This window comes from Peromyscus californicus, unplaced genomic scaffold, assembly GCF_007827085.1.
Source record: "Peromyscus californicus insignis strain IS unplaced genomic scaffold, ASM782708v3 Scaffold_22__1_contigs__length_63687245, whole genome shotgun sequence".
Lineage (NCBI taxonomy): Eukaryota > Metazoa > Chordata > Mammalia > Rodentia > Cricetidae > Peromyscus > Peromyscus californicus.
Window position 1 is genome coordinate 61,980,050 of NW_026294525.1, and position 20,710 is coordinate 62,000,759.

The 20,710-nt window shown below is 44.2% G+C and overlaps 1 protein-coding gene across 1 annotated transcript in view; it reads left to right on the forward strand.

Annotated features, from left to right (window-relative positions):
- The window catches only part of Snx3 (sorting nexin 3), a 40,029-nt gene extending 20,838 nt beyond the window's left edge, over positions 1–19,191 (forward strand). Inside the window, exons 2-4 of the mRNA XM_052751536.1 lie at positions 11,927–12,022; positions 16,285–16,409; positions 18,502–19,191. Coding sequence (XP_052607496.1) covers positions 11,927–12,022; positions 16,285–16,409; positions 18,502–18,607 — 327 coding nt within the window. The 3' untranslated portion in view covers positions 18,608–19,191. The remainder of the gene's footprint in view (positions 1–11,926; positions 12,023–16,284; positions 16,410–18,501) is intronic.
- Positions 19,192–20,710: the final 1,519 nt, after the last annotated feature.

Here is a 20,710-nt window from a genome sequence, read left to right on the forward strand (position 1 = left end):
TGGGATTTTGTCTGTTTGTCTAGTCTCTTGGAAATTGAATTTGGCTTGTTCAGTTTGTGTTTATGTGATCATAAGTGATGGTGGCCTCTGAGATGTACAGATGGCTTGAGTTGGATTAACCCCTAAACTTGATTCTTTGGGAAAATTGGGCAGTCGGCCGAGACACAGTCTCACTATGTAGCTCAGACTGGCCCGGGCTAGCTCTTCCTCTGGCCTCACCCTCCACAGTGGTAGAGCCGGGGCTCAATAAGGATTTTCTTTACAGACTTTTTAGTCAGAGTTCTGTGCCATACCAAGCCTTTCCCCTTTATTGACTAATTGCCTCTGCTGTTTCGTTATAGTAATGAGAAGTTGGGTAAGAAGTTCTCAAACTTTACCTTACATGGCTTACCAATAGATTGTGTGTGTGTGGGGGGGTGTGTTTTGTTTCCTGCTGGTGTGTGTGTGTGTGTATGTGTGTGGTGTGTGTGTGTGTGTGTGTGTGTGTGTGTGTGTGTGTGTGTGTGTGTGTGTATGGGTGTTGTATTTCCAGCTGATGTCAAACCCAAGGCCTTGCTCAGGCTAGACAAGCTGTTTACCACTGAGCTGTATCTCTGACCCTCACCAGTAGGTTATTGTTTTTTTTACACAGGGTCTCACTGTGTAGCCTAGGCTGACCAGAAACTCACTCTATAGACCAGGTTGGCCTGGAACTCAAGAGATTCACCTGCTTCTACCTCCCAAGTACTAGTATTAAAGTCATGTGTCACTATACCCAGTTATTTTTAGTTTTTATTGGCATATTATTAATATTACTTAATAGTGGGTTTCATGATTTTTTGGTTTTTTGAGACAGGGTTTCTCTGTGTAACAGTCCTAGCTGTCCTGGAACTCACTCTGTAGACCAGGTTGGCCTGGAGCTCACAGAGATCCGCCTGCCTCTGCCTCCCAAGTGCTGGGATTAAAGGTGTGTACCACCACAACAGTCATTTATTCTTAATCTTATGACCAGTTATGAGTCTGCAGTGTATACTGCCCACTGCAAAAACAGCAAGAGCATTGCCAATCTATGGGCAAGAAACCATATGTACTTTTTAAGAGAGTTTGACAGAGACACATCATGCCCAGTGTTGCTGTTCATTTTATTTTAGGGATTTGCCTGTAAGTCTGTAGCCTGAAACTGCTGTTTCTGTGAGCAGAATATTTGGTTTTTCAAGAGGTTTAAAGGCTGGCCTCCTGGGGGTCATCCCGGATCATCATGACACTAGTGATTAGCCCTGGGTCAAAGGTTATACATAATACCTTGAGCTAGGAAAACTTCTGCCTTTGGAAGAGATCAGTGTGTAGGTTGGGGAATGTATTCCGAAATTCAGGCAATTTATGAACTTACCTTTATATAAACAGATTCTCACGTCTGTTTCAACCCTCTGCCTGTGGAAGGAATCACATTCTACTGCAGTTTGCAGATAACCCACGTTCCTGTCATCCAGTCTTTCTCATGCTTGTAGTTTTATGCAAGTGTGCAGCCTTTCAAGCCACCCGAGTTAGACACTTACCACAGCTCACCATGGCTGTGTGATTCCAGTTTCCCTGCTATTCTGGCAGGTCTGTTGGTTTGTTGCTTACCTTAGAATGCAATCTTGGTGTCCTGCAGCATTGGCTTGCCCTAGTTTTCTGTTCTCAAGAACACTACTTTTTTAACAGTATACCTGCAAATGCAACTTTATTATTTTCTCTGCCATTGCTGGATTCAAGTGGGGCGTGGTACTGATAGTAACAGTCCTAGTCCAGAATCCCACACTTCTCTCTTCTGACCTGTGCGTCGGTTGGTAGGATGCTGTTGTTGGAACAGGTTCTCATGTAGTCTGCATTGACCTCCGACTCAGAAGTCCTCCTACCTCAGCCTCCCAAGGACATGGATTGTATGCATTCACCTTGCCCAGCCAGTAGTTTTTCTGAGTAAATGCTTTTCCGTTTGCTTTATACAGTTACTCAATTTCCAAAGGCCAGATGTAGTTTTCTCTGACTCATTTGTCTGGTTTTATTATTAGTTTTTGTTTGTTTGTTTTTCGAGGCAGGGTTTCTCTGTGTAGCTTTGGAACCTGTCCTGGAACTCGCTCTGTAGACCAGGCTGGCCTCCTGAGTGCTGGGATTAAAGGCGTGGGCCACCACCAGCTGGCTTATTATTGGGTTTTGTGAAGAGGCTTTATTGAGCTCACTCCAGCAGTGCAGCAGTAGCAACCCTTGCCTACATTTTATGATACTAAAGATCAAATCCAAGGCCTGTGCTAGCCAACTGCTCCATCACTAAGATCTACCCCAACTTCTTTTTACTTTATACATTTCTTTCATGCTCCATATCTTGAAGATGAAAGATCTTACATTGTTTTTGGTGGGTTGGTGAATGATGTGGTACATGTGCACTGTGTGAAGATATGTGTGCCCAAGCATGTGCGTGGGAGCCAGAGGAGGACCATCTACTCTATGTAGGAGCGTACACACGCCACAGTTGCCAGGTGGACTTAAAGGGATTTTGTCGAGTCTGTTTCTTCCTTCTAGAACCTTCACACGAGAGCTCTAGAAATTGAACACTGAACCGTCTTGCGGGGCAAGTCTCATTCTTTTAAATAAACAAATCCAATTTTCCTGGCACAGTTTATTCAAGAGGATTATTTCCCTTTGTATGCTTCTTTTTGCCCATTGTAAAAATAGTTGACCATATTTTTAATGATTATTTTAATTTTTAATGACCATTTATTTCTGGGCTCCATTTACTGGACTTCCTGTCCCCTCCTTCTCTCTCCCTTTTTTGCATTTTTGGGGTGGGGGTTCGAGACGGAGTTTCTATGTGTAGCCCTGGCTGTCCTGGAACTTACTCTGTAGATCAGGCTGGCCTCAAACTCACAGAGATCTACCTGCCTCAGCCTCCTGAGTGCTGGGATTAAAGGCGTGTACTACCACGCCAGGGCCCCCTATTTTTCATTTTTTTTTAAAAATATTTATTTATTTATTATGTATACAGCATGTATCCCTGCAGGCCAGAAGAGGGCACCAGATCTCATTATGGATGTTTGTGAGCCACCATGTGGTTGCTGGGAATTGAACTCAGGACCTCTGGAAGAGCAGTCAGTGCTCTTAACCTCTGAGCCATTTCTCCAGCCCCCTATTTTTCATTTTTAAAAGTACTTATTTATGTGTGAGTGTGTGTGCACCTGAGCTGTGGCACAGATATGGAGGTCAGAGGACAGTTGTGTGAGTGTGTGCGCACCTGAGCTGTGGCACAGATGTGCAGGTCAGAGGACAGTTTACTGAGTCAGCTCTCTCTCCCGATATGGGTTCTGAGGGTCAAACTCCCATGGTCGGGTTTTGGCAGCAAAGTGCCTTTATCCATTGAGTTGTCTGGTCAGCCCATACACTTTTGATTATGTAAATCAGAAAGTGTGATGTCTCCAACTTTTTCCTTTCTCAGAATTCTATTAGCTATTCAGTCTTTTGTGATTCCCTAAGAATTTTAAGATTATTGAATAGAGCCACCTAAGTATATTCTTTCCCCCTATATTTACATTATAGATTACAGTGATTTTTGCATACCATTCCCAGTTCACATTTCTCTTGTATTCTGGATCATTATCCTTACCAGGGCAAAATATTGTTCATATTCATCTCAGCTAAGTCAGAATCAGTTTGATGTTGAGTTTGAATGAGAGAAACGACCCTATCTATCCCCCATGGGCATGTTCACATTTTACCAGTTGGTGCCCCCTTTGGGGTAGGTTTAGGTGGTGCAGACTTGGTGGAGGAGGTGTGTCATTTGGAGTGAACTTCAAGCCCCCTCCAGTTTGTTCTCTCTGCCCTGTGCTTGTGGTTCAAGATGTGAGCTCTCCTGGCTGGGCGTAGTGGCCCAGGCCTTTAATCCAGCACTCAAGAGCCAGGGGCAGACAGGGCTCTGTGAGCCTGGTCTACACAGGGAGACCCTGGGGGGGTGGGGGGTGGAGAGGAGGAGCGCTCAGAGACCTGTCCCTGCCACCGTGCCTGCTGTCTGATGCCCAACCTTCCTGCCAGGGTGGACTCTTGGCCTCTCAAACCCTGAGCCCACCTCAGCTCTTTATGCCGTAAGGTGCTTTTAGTCATTGTGTTTTATCACAGCTACAGGAAGGGAACCAATCCACTACACTCCCCAGACCGTCTGAAGTGCTTCTAGGTGGCAGTCACTTCTAGGGATGATCCTTAGGGTTGGGCAAATTGGAAAGATATGCGTTAAATACAAATTTTAAAGCTTTATACATATAAAATGTGCAAAAAAGTTAGAGTACTTACTGGCATGTTAATTAGTAGACCTGCTTCTCTCACCATCAGTCTGTAGAATTGTGTGCTTGTTTGTAAATGTGTATATGATTTTCTTTTACAGTGGAATTTTTATACACTTCTGTTAAAAGTTTTTATTCGAAAACCTTCCATGTTCTTTGCAATTCACAAGTGAAGGATATGAACAAAGTGGGAAGAGTATATGGAATTACTTGGTTTATGCATTAAACTAGTTTAAATAACTCTTTGTTGTCCTTTTGGAAGTTATACCATAAAGGATACCTCCTTAAAATAATGAGGAATTGTATCATTGGAAGGCCATGTCCTTAGTGTTTAAAAAAGAAGAAAGAAAGAAACTAAATACGTTGGCCTAGTCACAATCTCCATTTCAAAGGTTCTTCAGACTAAAAGCTTATTCTTCACTTAAGTGACTTCTCTCCAGCCATATTTAGGAGTTCATCTAGGTTATAAACCATATCTCTGGTTATTCATGCTGTTCCAGATTGGGTAAAACAAGCATCAAGAGTACTGAAGGGCGAGGTAATGGCTTAGGCTGCAGCTTATCCTTTATCTCTAATGCAGATATTTGAAGAAACCACTGCTGAATGAGAGCCTGGAGGGGGGCATCCACTTACCTCTCTTAGGAGTGGCTGAATAGAGTGTGCTCTATCGAGTGTACTTTTGATGTTGTTGCCAGTCTTTTTAAATGTACACGTGACACTGTCTGAAGAAATACTAGAAACACCTGGTAAACATTTTTCTGCTATCTATTGTTAAGCTATATTCAGTCTATGGCATTTTAAAGCTTGGTTTTCTGCTTAGTATCAGTGGTAATCAGGTTACATATAGGGTGTGTGTGAGCTCTGACTTCAGTAGGTCAGCCCGTGTAAGTGTGTAAGACAGTAATGGGAACTTACTGTGCTTAGACTCAAAGAGAGTACCTGTTTTAGATCTCTGTACCGTGCTTTCAAAAATTTGTCCTGCCACTGTCCATTTGGAGTCCTGATGATCTTACCCATGTGATTAATAAATAATACAGTTTTTGTGGGAAAAAAATGGCTGGTTTCTGTAAGTAGCAGCTTAAAAGTACAGGACACATAGATCTTTTCTAACATGGTCACTGTTTTGTTTCTGGTGTTGTTTGAAGTACATTACCAGCAAAAGACAGTGCTGCACAATTCTCTTCTGGCTTTGTTTTCTAGTTTTCTTTTGGTCTTTGAGACAGGTTGCGTGTAGCCCAGACTGGTCTCAGACTTGCTTTGTATCCAAGGGTCGCCTTGAACTCCTCATCCTCTTCCTCTCCTCCCCACACACTGGATTGTAGGCGTCACCATCATGCCTTACTTGGTTTTCTAGTTTTCTCTGTGTTCTGTGGTTTTGTAATCTAGTCCATCTTTTTCATGAGCTAAGAAGAATTCTGATTTCAACTTGCAAATGAACAGGCAAGATGATACATAGATGTACCCATCACCCTGTAAGACCTCATCATGTACCCTATGCCGAGTCAACAGATTGTGAACATAGAACAGTCTGTTTAGTCACATAGTGTCTGCCAGGGAATGGCCCCTTTCTGCAGTCAAAACTAGTCTCTGTCTTAGGTTAAAAGCAGGCACATGGATTGGTAGTGTAACTAATTAGTGAGATGAATGTATGTGTAGCATGCAGGGGCCTGTATTGTGTTCAGTCCTAAGTACTGATAAAAAAAACATTTAGGCAAATTCACCCAAATGTGTAGTTTTTTCAAAAAGCAGAATTCATTTTGTCCTCTGGTAGTTTTGCAAGTCTTGAACAATATAAAGAACAGGTTTTAGAGGAAGGGGAAAAGATGCCTGAAAGGACTGGGCGAGCAGCAGGGTGGTTTAGTTTTTACCTAGGTATGTATAGCCCTAGACTCAAGCCCCAGCTCAGAAATTAAGGCAGAGGTTGGGAAAAGCGAGAGGAATGGGGAAGGAGACTAAGTTACCTCCAGTGGAGAAGTCTGGCAAGGCGGACTGTACCTTAATGTAAACCACATGCCCTGTGAGCACACCTGAAGTGGGGTCCTCAGAAAGCATTAGCATCCCTGCCAAAATGTCTGACTAGTCATGATGGAACAAAGCCGAATGCTAAGAGTTAGGAGGGCTGGAGAGATGGCTCAGCAGTTAAGAACATGCACTGCTCTGGCAGAGGACCTGCATTTGGATCCTAGCACCCATATCAGGGCAGCTTAGAACCATCTAACAGGTAAGTTGTTTTGATCATAGATCTTTACCAAACAGTGATTATTTTAATTCACGGCCACACCCCATCTTCCAGATTCACCCCTGTGACTCAGAGCACACGTGCTCTTTCAGAAGACTGGAGTTGGGTTCCCAGCACCCACATTGGGAAACTCAAAACTATTTGTAACTCCAGCTCCAGGGAGTCCAGTACCTCTGGCTTCTGGACACATGCACCCACACTCATGAGCACGCACAGTCAAAAAGAAAATAAAATAAAATCCCAAGACTAGGGACCCGAGGACTGAGAGCTCTGAGGGGGAGGGAGAACTCAGGACCATCTGAGGCTGCAGAGTGAGTCCCTGTCCCACTTGTCATCCTGGCCAAATTGCTCCTTAGTTTCTGCTTTTCTTGTTTCCCTTCTTAAGTGTTTTTGGTGTATAGATGGTTTGGTTGAGGAGATGGGGGCGGGGGTGGGGTGGGGTGGGTGGGTGGGTGGGAGGGCTGTGCTGGGATCATCCCAGGGCCTTGAACGTACTAGACAAGGTTCTATCAATGAACTGAACTCCAAGTCCTCCTTGTGGTGCTTTAACCACAAAGATTCAGAGTTTTATACTATTGTCTTCTATTTTTCTTGGTGTTTCATGAGGGCCAAGACTGCATTTGATCCATTGGTTTAAGTAATGATTCCATATTTAGCACTGTTGTCTTAACAGATGCTTGGTAAACAATAGAAGAGTCTTCCGAAGGTGGGAGCTTGGGGCACTATCCAGCCTCGGGCCATTTATAAGCATTAAATAATTTGAAAGTGGCCAAACGAGTTCTTCTTTCTCTTTTGATCAAGTAAGTTCAAGTGATCGTCTATGATCAAAACAACTTACCTTTTAGATTCATGTGTATGATTGTCTCCCCCCCCCCCCCCCGTGTGTGTGTGTGTGTGTGTGTGTGTGTGTGTGTGTGTGTGTGTGTGTGTGTGTGTGTGGTGTGTGTGTGTGTGTGTGTGTGTGTGTGTGTGTGTGTGTGTGTACACGTGTGTGTACGTACCATGTGTGGGCCTTTTGTCCACGTAAGTTAGAAGAGGACTTTGGGTCCCCTGGAACTACTGTGAGCCACCATGCGGGTTCTGGGGACCAGATGTGGTTCCTCTAGAAGAGTGGCCAGTGTTCCCAAATGTTGAGCCATCTCTCCAGCCCCAGGAAAACTATTTTTGAGACATGTAGCACAGGCTGGCCTTGAACTTTCTGTGTTGCGCTCTGAATTTCTGACCCTCCTGCCTCGACCTCTCTAATTCTGGGATTGCTAGATGCCACTACATCTGATGAGGAGAAGCTGACAGGCGTTTTACTCAAGCTCAGTATTCTAAATGTAGTGGGAAAATAATGATTCAGTTTGTTTGTAGAGTGCTAGAGGGTCTTGTTCGAACTGGGCAAGTCCCCGCCCGCCTGTCACTGGTTCCACCCTAGCCCAGAGATCCTACTAGACTTTGTCAGAACTCCCGAGTAGCACTTGTACAAGAGAATTATAACCAGCTGAATAAACCTAAAAGATCCTTCGCCAAATATATGAACTACTAGCTAATAATATAGCCTTTCCCCTCATTCCTCACTCAATTATAGAGAATCAGATATAATCATGATTGTGTCAAAAGTTCAAAAGGGAAAATGGGAGGGAAAGTGAGCTGAATTGGCACTCTTCCCTCAACATTGTACCTGTAAGCTTGATATGTTGTTTCAGAGATTAACTTTATAGACTTCCGTACCCAGAAGTATGAAAATTCTTGGGGACCTCTTTTCACAGGCTTGATCTTAACATACTGAATAAAGAGAGCAGTTAATCCCTTTTGTAAAGTAATTTGAGAGGAGGGAATTCAGAACGTAAAATCTCACCTGCAGAAAGCACTCAGTCTGTAAAGACCTTTCTGTCTTTAGACACTTACAAAGACTTCATATTTTAATGCGGAAGGGTGAACCTGGTTAAAAAGCCAATGGATGAAATTAGAGAGACATAATCCAGTGCTTTCTTTCTGGGAATTATCATCCTGCTCTCCAGGGGACCTGAGTTTTTTCCTTCTGAGGAATGAGAATGCTCCTCTGTATAACAAGCCAGCGTCTCTAAATACAAGTTTGACTTTTAGTATAATAAGAGTCTTGTTAGGTGCAATTTTGCTCCTAGTCATTAATACAATGAACAAATGTTGTGGTTACCTGGGAAAGAAAACTCAAGTGCTTTTAAACCTCCTGTGAGATTTGGTTTCATGCTTGAAACGTATACACTGTTATGCCCAATAGCATGTGTAGAAGCCGCCATGCTCTAAGGTATACAACTAGAGGTTAATACACTTTGGAAAAAATTGACACCACTACAGAATGAGCTCAAGGTCCTGGATAGAAAGCCTTTCATTGCTGAATGACAGCTGTTTACTGGTGGCATTAGGATTAGCAGATGAGCACTTTCTTAGCGATGGACGCTACAGCATGATGCCTTGATCTACCGAGCAGGAAGTCTTTCCTCCAGGGGACTCTTAATTTTTTTTTCAACAGTTTACAGTTCCCCAAGTGCAATTACTGAATTAACAGAATTCACCCAAGAGAGTAAGTGGGATTTTGATAGAACTTGGCATTTGTTACACTAAGTCATTTCTGAACTCTATAAACTTTGTGACAGGCATCTCTGTGGGTCCCAGGTTGACCTTGACTTGACATCCTGCTTTGTTCCTGAGTACAGGAATTTTAATTCTTACATCCATTTTCTTCTGCTAATGTTGTTTTATCATAAATCTTTTGTTTTTTGAGACAGGGTTTCTCCATGTAGTTTTGGTGCCTGTCCTAGATCTCGCTCTGTAGACCAGGCTGGCCTCGAACTCACGGAGATCCGCCTGGCTCTGCCTCCTGAGTGCTGGGATTAAAGGCGTGTGCCACCACCGCTGGGCCATAAATCATTTTAATGGCTTTAGTAGCTTGCTTTTTTTTTTTTTTTTTCCTCAGCTAGGGCTTGAACCTGGGCCTCAGTTTTCCAGTTAAGCACTCCTCCACTGAACTGCACCCCAACCGATTTTTGTTTGTTTTTAACATTTATTTATTTGTGTGTGCACACATGGACATGCCCAGTACCCATGTGAAAGTCAGAGGACGGCTTGCAGTAGTTAGTTCTCACCTCTGCCGTGTGAGTTCCAGGGATTGAGTTTGGGCTTGATAGAAAATGCACTTTTACCTGCCAGTGACCTTCTTGTCACCCAGGAAAAAAAAAGATGGATGAGCACACACCTTTAATCCCTATGCTCTTGGGAGGCAGACAAGCAGGTAACTGTGAGGTCAATACCAGCCTAGTCTGCCAAGTAAGTTCCAGTATATCTAGGGCTACATAGAGAGGCCTTCACATCTAACCACCCCTCTACCCCCCACCCCCTGCCAAAAAAAAAAAAAAAAGTTGGCAGAAATAGCAACAAGTAGCCTTTGCAGTCCAAAAACTGTGTTGCATTATGACTAGCCTCAACATGCTAGGCATCATGTTCTTTTTGTTGTTTTTTTTTTTTTTTTTGAGACAGAGCTTCTCCATGCAGCCCTGGCTGTCCTGGAACTTACTGTGTAGACCAAGCTGGCCTTGAACTCACAGAGATCCGCCTGCCTTGCCTCCTGAGTGCTGAGATTAAAGGCGTATGCCAACACACCGGCTATGTTCTCAGTTCTTAAATATGCTCTCTTCTGCTGTGGGATGGTCTGTATGTCAGATGTGTTGCTGATTGGTCAATAAATAAAACACTGATGGGCCAGTAGCCAGACAGGAAGTATAGGCAGGACTAACAGGAGAATTGAGAGAACAGGAAGGCGGAGGGAGACACTGCCAGCTGCTGCCATGACAAGCAGCATGTGAAGATGCCGGTAAGCCATGAGCCACGTGGCAAGGTATAGATTTATAGAAATGGATTAATTTAAGATATAAGAATGGTTAGCAAGGGCTGGAGAGATGGCTCAGAGGTTAAGAGCACTGCTTGCTCTTCCAAAGGTCCTGAGTTCAACTCTCAGCAACCACATGGAGGCTCACAACCATCTGTAATGAGATCTGGCGCCTTCTTCTGACCTGCAGGGATACATGTGTACAGGCAGAACACTGTGTACATAATAAATAAATAAATCTTTAAAAAAAAAAAAAAAAAAAAAGAATGGTTAGCAAGAAGCCTGGCACGGCCATACATTTTATAAGCAATATAAGTTTCTGTGTTTACTTGGTTGGGTCTGAGCGGCTGTGGGACTGGCGGGTGAGAGAGATTTGTCCTGACTGTGGGCCAGGCAGGAAAACTCTAGTTACATTCTTCCTATAAAGATCTGGCTCTATAAGAGTAGTTTACCTACTGTGACTTAATTTTAGCCTCACATAGGTGAACATATTCTACCACTGAGCTACAACCCTTAATCGTCCTTTTTAAGGATGTGTGAATATGGGTGTGTGTGTGCCCACAGAGACCAGAAGAAGATATTGGATCTCTTGGAGTCCCACTCCCGGTGGTTGTGAGCCACCCAGAATGGGTGCAGGGATCTAAACTTTGAGTTCTCTGCAAGAGTAGTACTTACTCTTAACTGCTGAGCCGTCTCTCCAGCCCCCTTAGTTGCCTTTTTACGTTAGGGGGTGTTTGTTTGTTTGTTTTTGTTCGAGTGTTTGTCTCTTAATTTTCTACTAGATAATTAAAGAAATCACAACACTTTCCCTGTCCTTTTTTGGCATTTTTAAAGAAAGCAGTTAAGGGTAATATTTAAGGTTCAGGAAGATGGTTCAGCAAACAGAAGTGCTTGCCCTGCAAGCCTGATGACATGAACTCAGTCCCAGAACCCATGCTACGAAGCTGGGTGACATGGCGGTGGGCATGGCGGAGGGGCCATAGGAGTCTCTAACAACTGGCAGGCCGGATACAGGAGTACACAGCTTAGTAGCTAAAACAAGAGGCCCACCTCAAAACAAGGCAGGAGGAAAGAACTAACTCAGAATGTGTGTTCGGACCTCCCAGCACACACCTGCACACCCCCACCCCCACCTGCCCACTCTCCCTCACACACTCACACAGTCTCTCACATACACTCAAGATACACAAATTTCAAAGGAGAAACCAAAGGGAAGGTTGTAATTTTGGACTGGAGATGTAGCTCTGCCCAGTATGCAGGGCTCTGGGTCATTCCTGGCACCGCAGGAAGAAGGGTAGTGCCTGGCCAGGGCAGGAGGATGGCCTACCTGGACTACACAGTGCATGGTAATCAAGGCTTAGCCTAGGGAACAGCTGTCTCAAAATGAACTGTGAAGGAGGACTGGAGACAGCTCAGTGGTGATGTACTTGATTACTTTACAGAAACCATGAAGTTACTGTGTTTGCCATGTTGTCAATGGGGCAGACATCTTCCGCCCTTTTGGAAATGCCTTAATGTGCTTCAACTTAGGAGTGACTGTTTTGGTTTCAGACAAACCTTCCTATCTTCAAGCTGAAGGAATCTACTGTTAGAAGGAGATACAGTGACTTTGAATGGCTTCGAAGTGAACTGGAAAGAGAGAGCAAGGTAAGCATTCTTTCAAATGTAGCTATTCTTTTACTTACAGTGTAACCTGAGATCTCCAGAATGTATCTTAAAGTGGGTGAAAGCCAATAGAGGACTGGCTGTCACTGGGTCCAGCTCACGCTGTCCCGAGAGGAGAGAGAGAGCAGGGGTCATCCTCTTTGTCTCGGCTCTTTTCCTTCTGTGCTCAACAGTGCAATCACTTCTCAGTCCTTCCTGCTGTTCCTTCCTTCCTCTTCCTCAATGTCAGTATGTTTTCCAGTTTTGTGTGACTCATAGTCAAAATTTTTATTATCCCACATGTGTGTAGAAGTTTCATAAAATGTTGATCTTACTGTGTGATACATCCATTCTTCAGATAAGCTTGCTGATGGGTATCAGGGGCTGATACACATGTGTGTGCTCATGAAGGCCAGAGGTCGACTTTAAATACCTTCCTCTATCACTCTCCACCTTGCTTTTGAGGAAGGTCTCTCACTGAACGTGCAGGTTGATGTTTCAGCTAGGCTGGCTGGCCAGCAAACGGCCTAGATCCACTTCTTCCATCCCCAAGTTCTGGGGTGGTAGGCACTGCCACTCGTGAGTTTAATGTGGATAGCAGAAATCTGAACTCGGTCCTCATGCTGCACCCCAGCCCCCAGATCAGATACTGGTGTTTGAAACAGAGTCTCATGTAGCCTATAATGGGCCTCTGTGTAGCTGAGGACGACACTGACCTTTGATCTCCTGTCTACCTCCTGAATGCTGGAGTCCAGCCACATGTCACCAGACCTAGTTACACAGGCTGTTGGGGGTCGGGCCAGGGCATGCCTCTGTGAGGGGAGCCCTCTACAACTGAGCCACGTGCCCGGACTAGACTTAAACGGTGACCGTGACCCACTCGTGCACCGCTGTTTCTACTTTGAAAGACGCCATCGTCTGTCTCCGTTGCTAAGAATTGTCTTCCCTGAGGGACAGCTGGGGTTATTTTGTTACTAGAAGGGCAGTAGAGAGGAGCTGACTGAAGTAGAGAAAGGTCCTGTTACTTTCTGAAGCTCAGTAACATAAAAATGGCAGGAAATGAAGAGAACCCTGAAACTGGAAGAGGGAGGTAGGAGCAGAGCAGGCGATGGGTCTGGCGTGCAGTGTACATCTGAAGACTGTTCTGGGGGCTGCAGATGCAGCTCTGAGTCAATTAAGGTTCCTTTGAAGGCTCTCACATTGTGTTAGACACGTGGCGGTGATGGAGAGGTAGAGCCCTGGCCTTACAGCAGGAGTACATTGTCTCCTAACTTAGTCATGGAGCGTAACATTGCAGCAGGACTCAACTGGAGGTCTGCATGCACTAAGCAGACTCCCACGGGAGCTTTAGAGTCCGGAAGCCCAAGAGTAGTCCACAGTGCTTCGTGCTATATTGAGCATGTGTTTGTGCTCCCAGATACCAAGAACATATTAAGGATGTAGCAGTTAAAACTTTGGGGGCCACACACTCATTCATTCCCAGGGTCTTTGTTCTCCCACCCCTGAGAAGCTGTAAATACTGTATTGTTGTAGGGCTGTGACTGTAGACCAGCAGAGTGTAGTTTAAAGGCTAGCCTGTGGTGTGGAGGTTTTGATTTGTTTTGTTTGGGATTTTAGTTTTGGTTTTTTCAAGACGGTCTTTCTGTGCAGCCCTGGCTGTCCTGGAACTTGCTCTGTAGACCAGACTGTCCTTGAACTCAGAAACCTGCCTCTGCCTCTCAAAAGAGATTAAAGGCGTGTGCCACTATGCCTAGCTTAACCTATGTTTTTATAGCAGATTTAGTTTATAAAACAGATAGCATGATTGAGACCAGGGGTGTATCTCAGTGGAAGAGTACATTTTTAGCTTGTACCAAAGCATGCCAGTCTTCCCATTACCAAAACCATGTAATAATACCCACCAGTGAGTAAGTGAATTTAGTAAAAGAAAAGACTTTGAAACATCTGGGTATGTATTGAAGAATGCAATATGTGACTGCCGTTAATTGCAGATAGAGGATCTAACTGTATAAAACAATTCAGAAATAAAAAACATAAAGCCAGGCATGATGGCCCACACCTTTAATTCCAGGAGACAGAGGCAGGTAGATCTCTTGAGTTCAGGCTAGCAAGTTCCAGGAAGCCAGGGCTACAGAGAACCCCTGTCTCAAAAAACAAACATACAGGGTTGGAGAGAATGCTCGGTGATTAAGAGCACTGCCTGCTCTTCCAGACAGAGGTCCTGGGTTCAATTCTCAGCACCCAACACGGCAGCTCACAATCTGATGCCCTCTTCTAGTCTGCAGGCATACATGCAGACAAAGCACCTTTGTACATTAAAAGTAATAATAAGATAAAATAATAGAAAAAACATACATGTATATGTTAAAAAAATAAAACAAATAGAACCGTTTAAGGAAATTTTAATAACCATGAAGAAGAAGTATTTTGATAGACTGCATTTTTTCAAACATAGCATGTACTACACTGGAATGTTTAAAATGGTTTCTTTTTCTTTCTCTTGCATTGGTGTTTTGCCTGCGTGTATGTCTGTGTGAGGGTGTCAGAGCCTGTGGAACTGGAGTTACAGGCAGTTCTGAGTTGCCGTGTGGAGTGATATTATTGTGCTTTTGGTTCTCATTTGGTGGCTAACACTGCTGCTGACCTTGTCATTTCCTTACTGGCTATTTGTGTATGTTCTTTGGAGAAATGTTTGCAGAGATCCTGTGCCTGTTTCAGTGGGTTGACTTTTTATGACAGCCTTCTGTCTAAAGTGTAAAAAACGAAAGTCAAGCTTCCTTATTGTATGTCTGCTTTGCAGTCTGTCTGTGGGCTTTTACTTGGCACTTAGGGACTATTGAAGCTCTTGGGAGTCCAGCCTCTGAACATGTTACTCTCATCATTGCTAGGAGCAGTGCGTGTGGGTTGCTCTGTTTTGTATTTGTGCTCTTCAGTAAGGCCTGAGCTAGAAACTGAGTGACATTCAGTGTCTGTGTTTGTCAATAGGGCCTGATTCTCTAGCGTTCGTCTTGATATACTTTAGCTTTCAACAGTATACTCACCAGAAATCCTCCCTTTTACCCACATGCACAAACGTATTCTTGGATCCACAGATTTTAATGTAAGAAGTATTTGTTTGTTCCAGACAGGGTCTCATGGCGCCCAGGCTGGCCTCAAGCTCACTGTGTAAATGAAGATAACCCTGAGGTCTTTTCCTCCTGCCTCTGCGTGTTGAAATTATGGGTGTGCTCTACTTCTCCTGGCTGTGAACTGATAAGAAGAGCTGCGATGTGTAGCTCTGTCGTAGAGTGCTTGTCTAGGGTGCGCAGAGCCCGAGTTAGTTCGGTTCCCAGCACTCACAGACCTAGCATTGGCAGCACATGCAGGCAATCCCAGCACAGGAGGATCCAAAGCTGAAGGCCATCCTTAGCTACATAATGAATTTGAGGCCATCCCAGGCTACGTGAGACCCTGTCTCAAAAAAAAGGGAAGAAAGGAATTCTAGTTAAATCTTTTCATACTACTTGAAAATGACTGGATGTCATGCTAGTGAGATGGTTCGGCAGATAAAGGCACTTGCAGATGACCTGATTCAGTCTAGAAACTCACACGATGGAAGAGAAGAACTGTCTCCTCCAAGTGTCCACCTGAACCTGATACTGAGCTGCGTTCTCGGCCTTCTGTGTATTTCTTTTCAGTTGTGGATTTAAACAAGTTTGAGAGTCATGGTGCTATAGTGAGGGCATCTTTGTCTCCATGTTGTGGGGCAGGGTCTCATTATGTAGCCCTGGCTGGCCTGGAACTCACTTGAGATCTGCCTGCCTTTGCCTCCAAGTGCTGGGATGCATGCATCACCACCATTGGTTTATAAATGTTCTTCTTTTTTTAATTTTATATGCGTTGGTGTTTTGACATGGGTGTCAGATCCCCTGGAACTGGAGTTATAGACAGTTGTGAGCTGCCATGTGGGTCTTGGGACTTGACCCGTGTCCTCTGGAAGAGCAGTCAGTGCTCTTAACCGCCGATATCTTCAACCCCATAATTTTCCTTTTTATTACATTTTGTTTATTCAGTGTGTATGTGTGTCCATCCATGTAAATGTGTGTGGGCACATGAATGTCACACTGTATGTGTGAAGGTCAACCAACAACATGTGGGATCTGGTTCTCTCTCCACCGTGTGGGTCCAGAGGCAGATTGCTCGGGTGGATGGGCTTACCACTGACTCCGACTGAGCATCTCCTGGGTTGTCACCATCAGGAACTGACTTTGTGCGTGTTGTTTTAGGTGGTAGTTCCCCCACTCCCTGGGAAAGCATTTTTGCGGCAGCTTCCTTTTAGAGGAGACGATGGAATATTTGATGACAATTTCATCGAGGAAAGGAAGCAGGGACTGGAACAGTTTATAAACAAGTAAGTACTTGCCATTCCTCAGGGAAGGAGGAGAACGATGCTTTGACATTCGTGACTAATAGTCGTTAGTTTCTGGGTTTTTTGTGTTTTTTGTTTTTATTATTTTATTTTGCGTGTTGGATGTCTTGTCTGCATGTGTGTCTGCTCCCCATGCGTACTGGGGATTGAACCCAGGTCCTCTCCAAGAGCAGCCAGTGCTCTTCACTGTTTCACCACTTGGGTATCTCTTTAGCCCAGCGACTTGTCATGAGTTAATCCATGCTGCCTTTCCTTTGGGTCATTTCCTGACTTTTGTACTATTTAAATGGCGTGAAAGTTTAACACCAATTTAAACACCATGTGGTAAATGCTGACACTCTTGAGTGGCTGAAGTGAGGGATTTTGTGTTGACCTGTGTTTTATATTTGTTGTTCTTGGATAATTTATGCAAATTACATTTAAAATTGCATCATTCAGAAAATAGTTTTACTCGTGATTGATTTAAGGTATGTTCTCTTGTGAGTAATAAAATGTACAATACATTTGCAATCATTTTGTTTGATTGCAGGTAACAATATCAGCATGTTTTATGTAAAAATGTCCATTAAAAATTTTTTTCATGGCAAAGTGTTTTCTTTTGAAAAAATGTAGGAAAATGTAGGATTGTTTGTCTTTTAGTAACTGTTGATAAGCTTAAACCAATATTCTTTCCTTGTTGTTGTTTTGTTGTTGCTGTGTCTTTGTTTTATTCAAGACAAGGTTTCTCTTTGTATCCCTGGCTGTCCTGGAACACACCTTGTAGACCAGACTGGCCTTGAACTCAGATCTACCTGCCTCTGCCTCCCAAGTGCTGGGACTAAAGGCGTGGGCTACCACCGCCTGGCTTTTAAAGAGATGTGACCCAGCGCTTGGGAAGCTGAGCAGAAATGTTGTAAGGTCAAACCCAGCTGGGGCTGCAGGGAGAAGGATGAAGGAGGGAAGGGAGTGAGACAGACAGACAGATGGACAGACCAATGCTCAGGCACTACTCAGTGTTGTCCCTGACCTGGGCCGTGGCAGTCCTCCAGCCGTCCTTTGAGTAGCTGAGACTGCAGGTGTGCCCACTGTGATTATGTATCAGTGTTGGTTCTCCCAGATTAGCCCGCTCTTCGCAGATGTGGCTGTGTGAGCACACACGCTGTTTAACTCATGATTGGGTATCTGAGTGGTAAATAGAGGTTACCTGCTGTAGCACACAGGTTTCGCTGTGTAGCCCAGGCTGTACCTGAGGTCTCACTGTGTAGCCCAGGCTGGCCTTGCGCTCTCAAGATGCTGAGGTGACAGGTGTTCCCCACCACACCCCTGCAGTTAGAGTTTCGGTGAACATACTCTTTGAGAAGGCAAAGCTAAACTTGGACCCCCAGTCACAGAGGAAAGCTTAGAGGTGGGAAGGGAAGAAGAGAGAAAAGCAGACACCTACACATTTGTTTCTTCCTGTTGAGCTTCCTCTAGTTCTAATTCAGAACTCTACCCAGCTTTATTTTATTGCTTTATATTTGCCCACTCTGGCCTCAAACCCAGAGCCTCCTTGCTCAGCCTTCACTGTACTGGGATTACAGGCATGGCCTAACATGCTGGTTTGGATCCTGTATCTTTAAAATAAATTCTTAAAGTCCAGTGAACTATAAAATGTAAATTTCTTAGGCATATATACCAACTAATTGAAAAGCTAACTGGATACACGTTCCAGAAACACTACAAAGTTTTTAAGGTTATTTTTATTAGTTACATTTACCTGTGTGTTTGTGTGTTCCCACCTTGGGGCATGTGTGAAGGTTAGAAGGTAATTTGCAGTCATGTCTTCCCTTCCGCCATGTGGGGTTCTGGGGATTGAACTCGGGTCATCAGACTTGACCGAAGGCACCTTTACCCATTGCACCATCTCTAAAATGTTTCCGAATCACTTTATGGACCAAAGGAAAGGGCCATTATTTGATAGCATGGCTATATGGGTAGTTCGGAATAATACTTACAAATTGTACATATTTCCTAACCTTAAAATGTGTTTGTTTTGACTCCTCCTACATCATCTTTAATAAACAGTGGACTAAAAGTTTGTATTTTTTATTCCCAGGGTCGCTGGTCATCCTCTGGCCCAGAATGAACGTTGTCTTCACATGTTTTTACAGGATGAAATAATAGATAAAAGCTATACTCCATCTAAAATAAGACATGCCTGAGTTTGGACAGAAGAGGCAGAAATGAGACCATTAACGATTCATCCCCACCAATGAAGAAGTTGTAACTAACTTAGCATGCTGCACAGACACTGGTCTAACATGCCCTGGGTATACTAACACTCACACGCTCCTTTTTTCATTTCCTTTAGTTCATTTGCTTTAGTGGAACGCCCTCGTTGAGTCTCTCTACTAGCTCTGCCCTGCCGTGTCCGTGTGCACACTGTAGCCTCACAAGCCCCTAGAACCCGAGTCCCTAACTAAAGTTGCTGACTTGGTCTTATTTGCAGTTTCTGTGTCATGTTTCTTCTTGAACCCGATTGACTTAGAACATTTCCCCCTACTGTGTGATGCCTCCACTTGGTCCTAATTTATGTGCAGGAGCACGACAACCATTTGTCTCCAGTGCCACACATGCGAGGTGTACTTTGTGTGCAGAGTGTGTCTTTCTTCGGGCCTGTAATCCCCTTCACATGGAAGATTAATGAGGGAAATCTTTATATTCTGTATAAAAACAAAATCAAATTTATATACTAAAATCATTTGTCTAAAAATTTAAGTTGTTTTCAAATAAAAGTTGAAATGCATTTCTGGTGTGCACTGATTGCATGGCCTGCAGAGCCTGTCCGTTCTCCTGTGGCTTTGTACTTACCTCGCTCACTAAGAGGGATTATATACTAATTATATACTTCTCATTCCCGTAACTCCATTCCTCTTTAAGCGGTGGTGATACCAAATACGCCACCACCTTTTGAATGGGGTATTTTCTTTAAACAACAGCAGAGTGGTGCACTGAGAAAGCATTCCTGAAGGCTTACTGCCTTGTTGGGAAGGACTGTGTTGGAGAAATGCTTTATAATCTCAAGTCATTCTTTAAAAGGCCTTTTACGATAAGTCAGTACGTGCCTCCTGTTTCTCAGCAGTTGTTCCCCGGCATCTGAATGACTGCTGGAACTTGGAGGGGTGTACTCAGTGGCAGGTGCATGCTCTCTCTGTAATTTGGCTTGTGCTAGTGGCACACTTCCTCCTTTGAGGAGAGAGGGCACTGCCTTAGCAGCCTGGCTTACATAAATGACAAGACCAGAAAATGTACAACTTCTGCTGCATGCAGTGTGCTGACCAGCCTTAGCGACTGGAATGTAGGTTTAGTCTACACATCTGCACATCAAGTGGTCTGGGACCCCATTATGATTGGGTGTTAAGTTCCTGGAAGAGGAAATGCCATCCTCCAACCCCAGAGCATCCTCTCTGGAGACAAGGGAGTAGCCCAGACTGACCTCAACCTCCCAAATGCTGGAATCACAGGCATGTGCCAGCACATTCAAACTTGAGACAGTATATGAGAAGAAGCAAGCTTAGGTCTTGGTCAAACTCAGGATAACCACAAGCAGACTGCAGATGCAATGAAGTCACAGTTTCAGTAAAAGGCCTCTTGTTGCTCAAAACAGTATTTCACAATTTCATAAAACCAGTTATTTGAACCACTACAAGATGGTATGAAGCAGCCAGGCATGGTGATGAACACCTGTAATCCCAGCATTCAAGAAACAGGCAAGGAGGAGTATATTGAGTTCTGGACTTAATCTGGGCTACGTAGCAAAACCGTTTCAATAACAGAAGGAAAGTGTATACTGTGGGAGTAGAGAGACGGCTCTGTGGTTAAGAACATTTGCTGCTCTTGCAAAGGACCCTAATCCGGTTCCCAGTGCACATATCTAACAGCTCACAACTGCCTGGAACTCCAGCTCCGGGGATCCAACATCCTCTTCTGACCTCCAAGGACAGCTGCACTCATGTGCTTAAACTATCAAGAGACACGTGATTTAAAGTAAAAATAAATGATCTTTTAAAGAGATAACAAAGATAAGGCAACTGGGAAGATGGCTCAGGGGGCCAAGTGCTTGTTACCCAAGCATAAAGACTAGCGTTCAAATCCCGAGAACCCATGTGAGACCTGGGGGGAGGGGGGGGCGCGTCGCTGCCTGTAATCCCAGCCCATAGGAAGTAAGTTTAGGATTTATTGGAGAGCCGTCAAAGAGGACCCCAGCTTTGACTTTGGGTCTCCACATTTCTGTACACACGTTCAGTGTAACCATACACAGATTC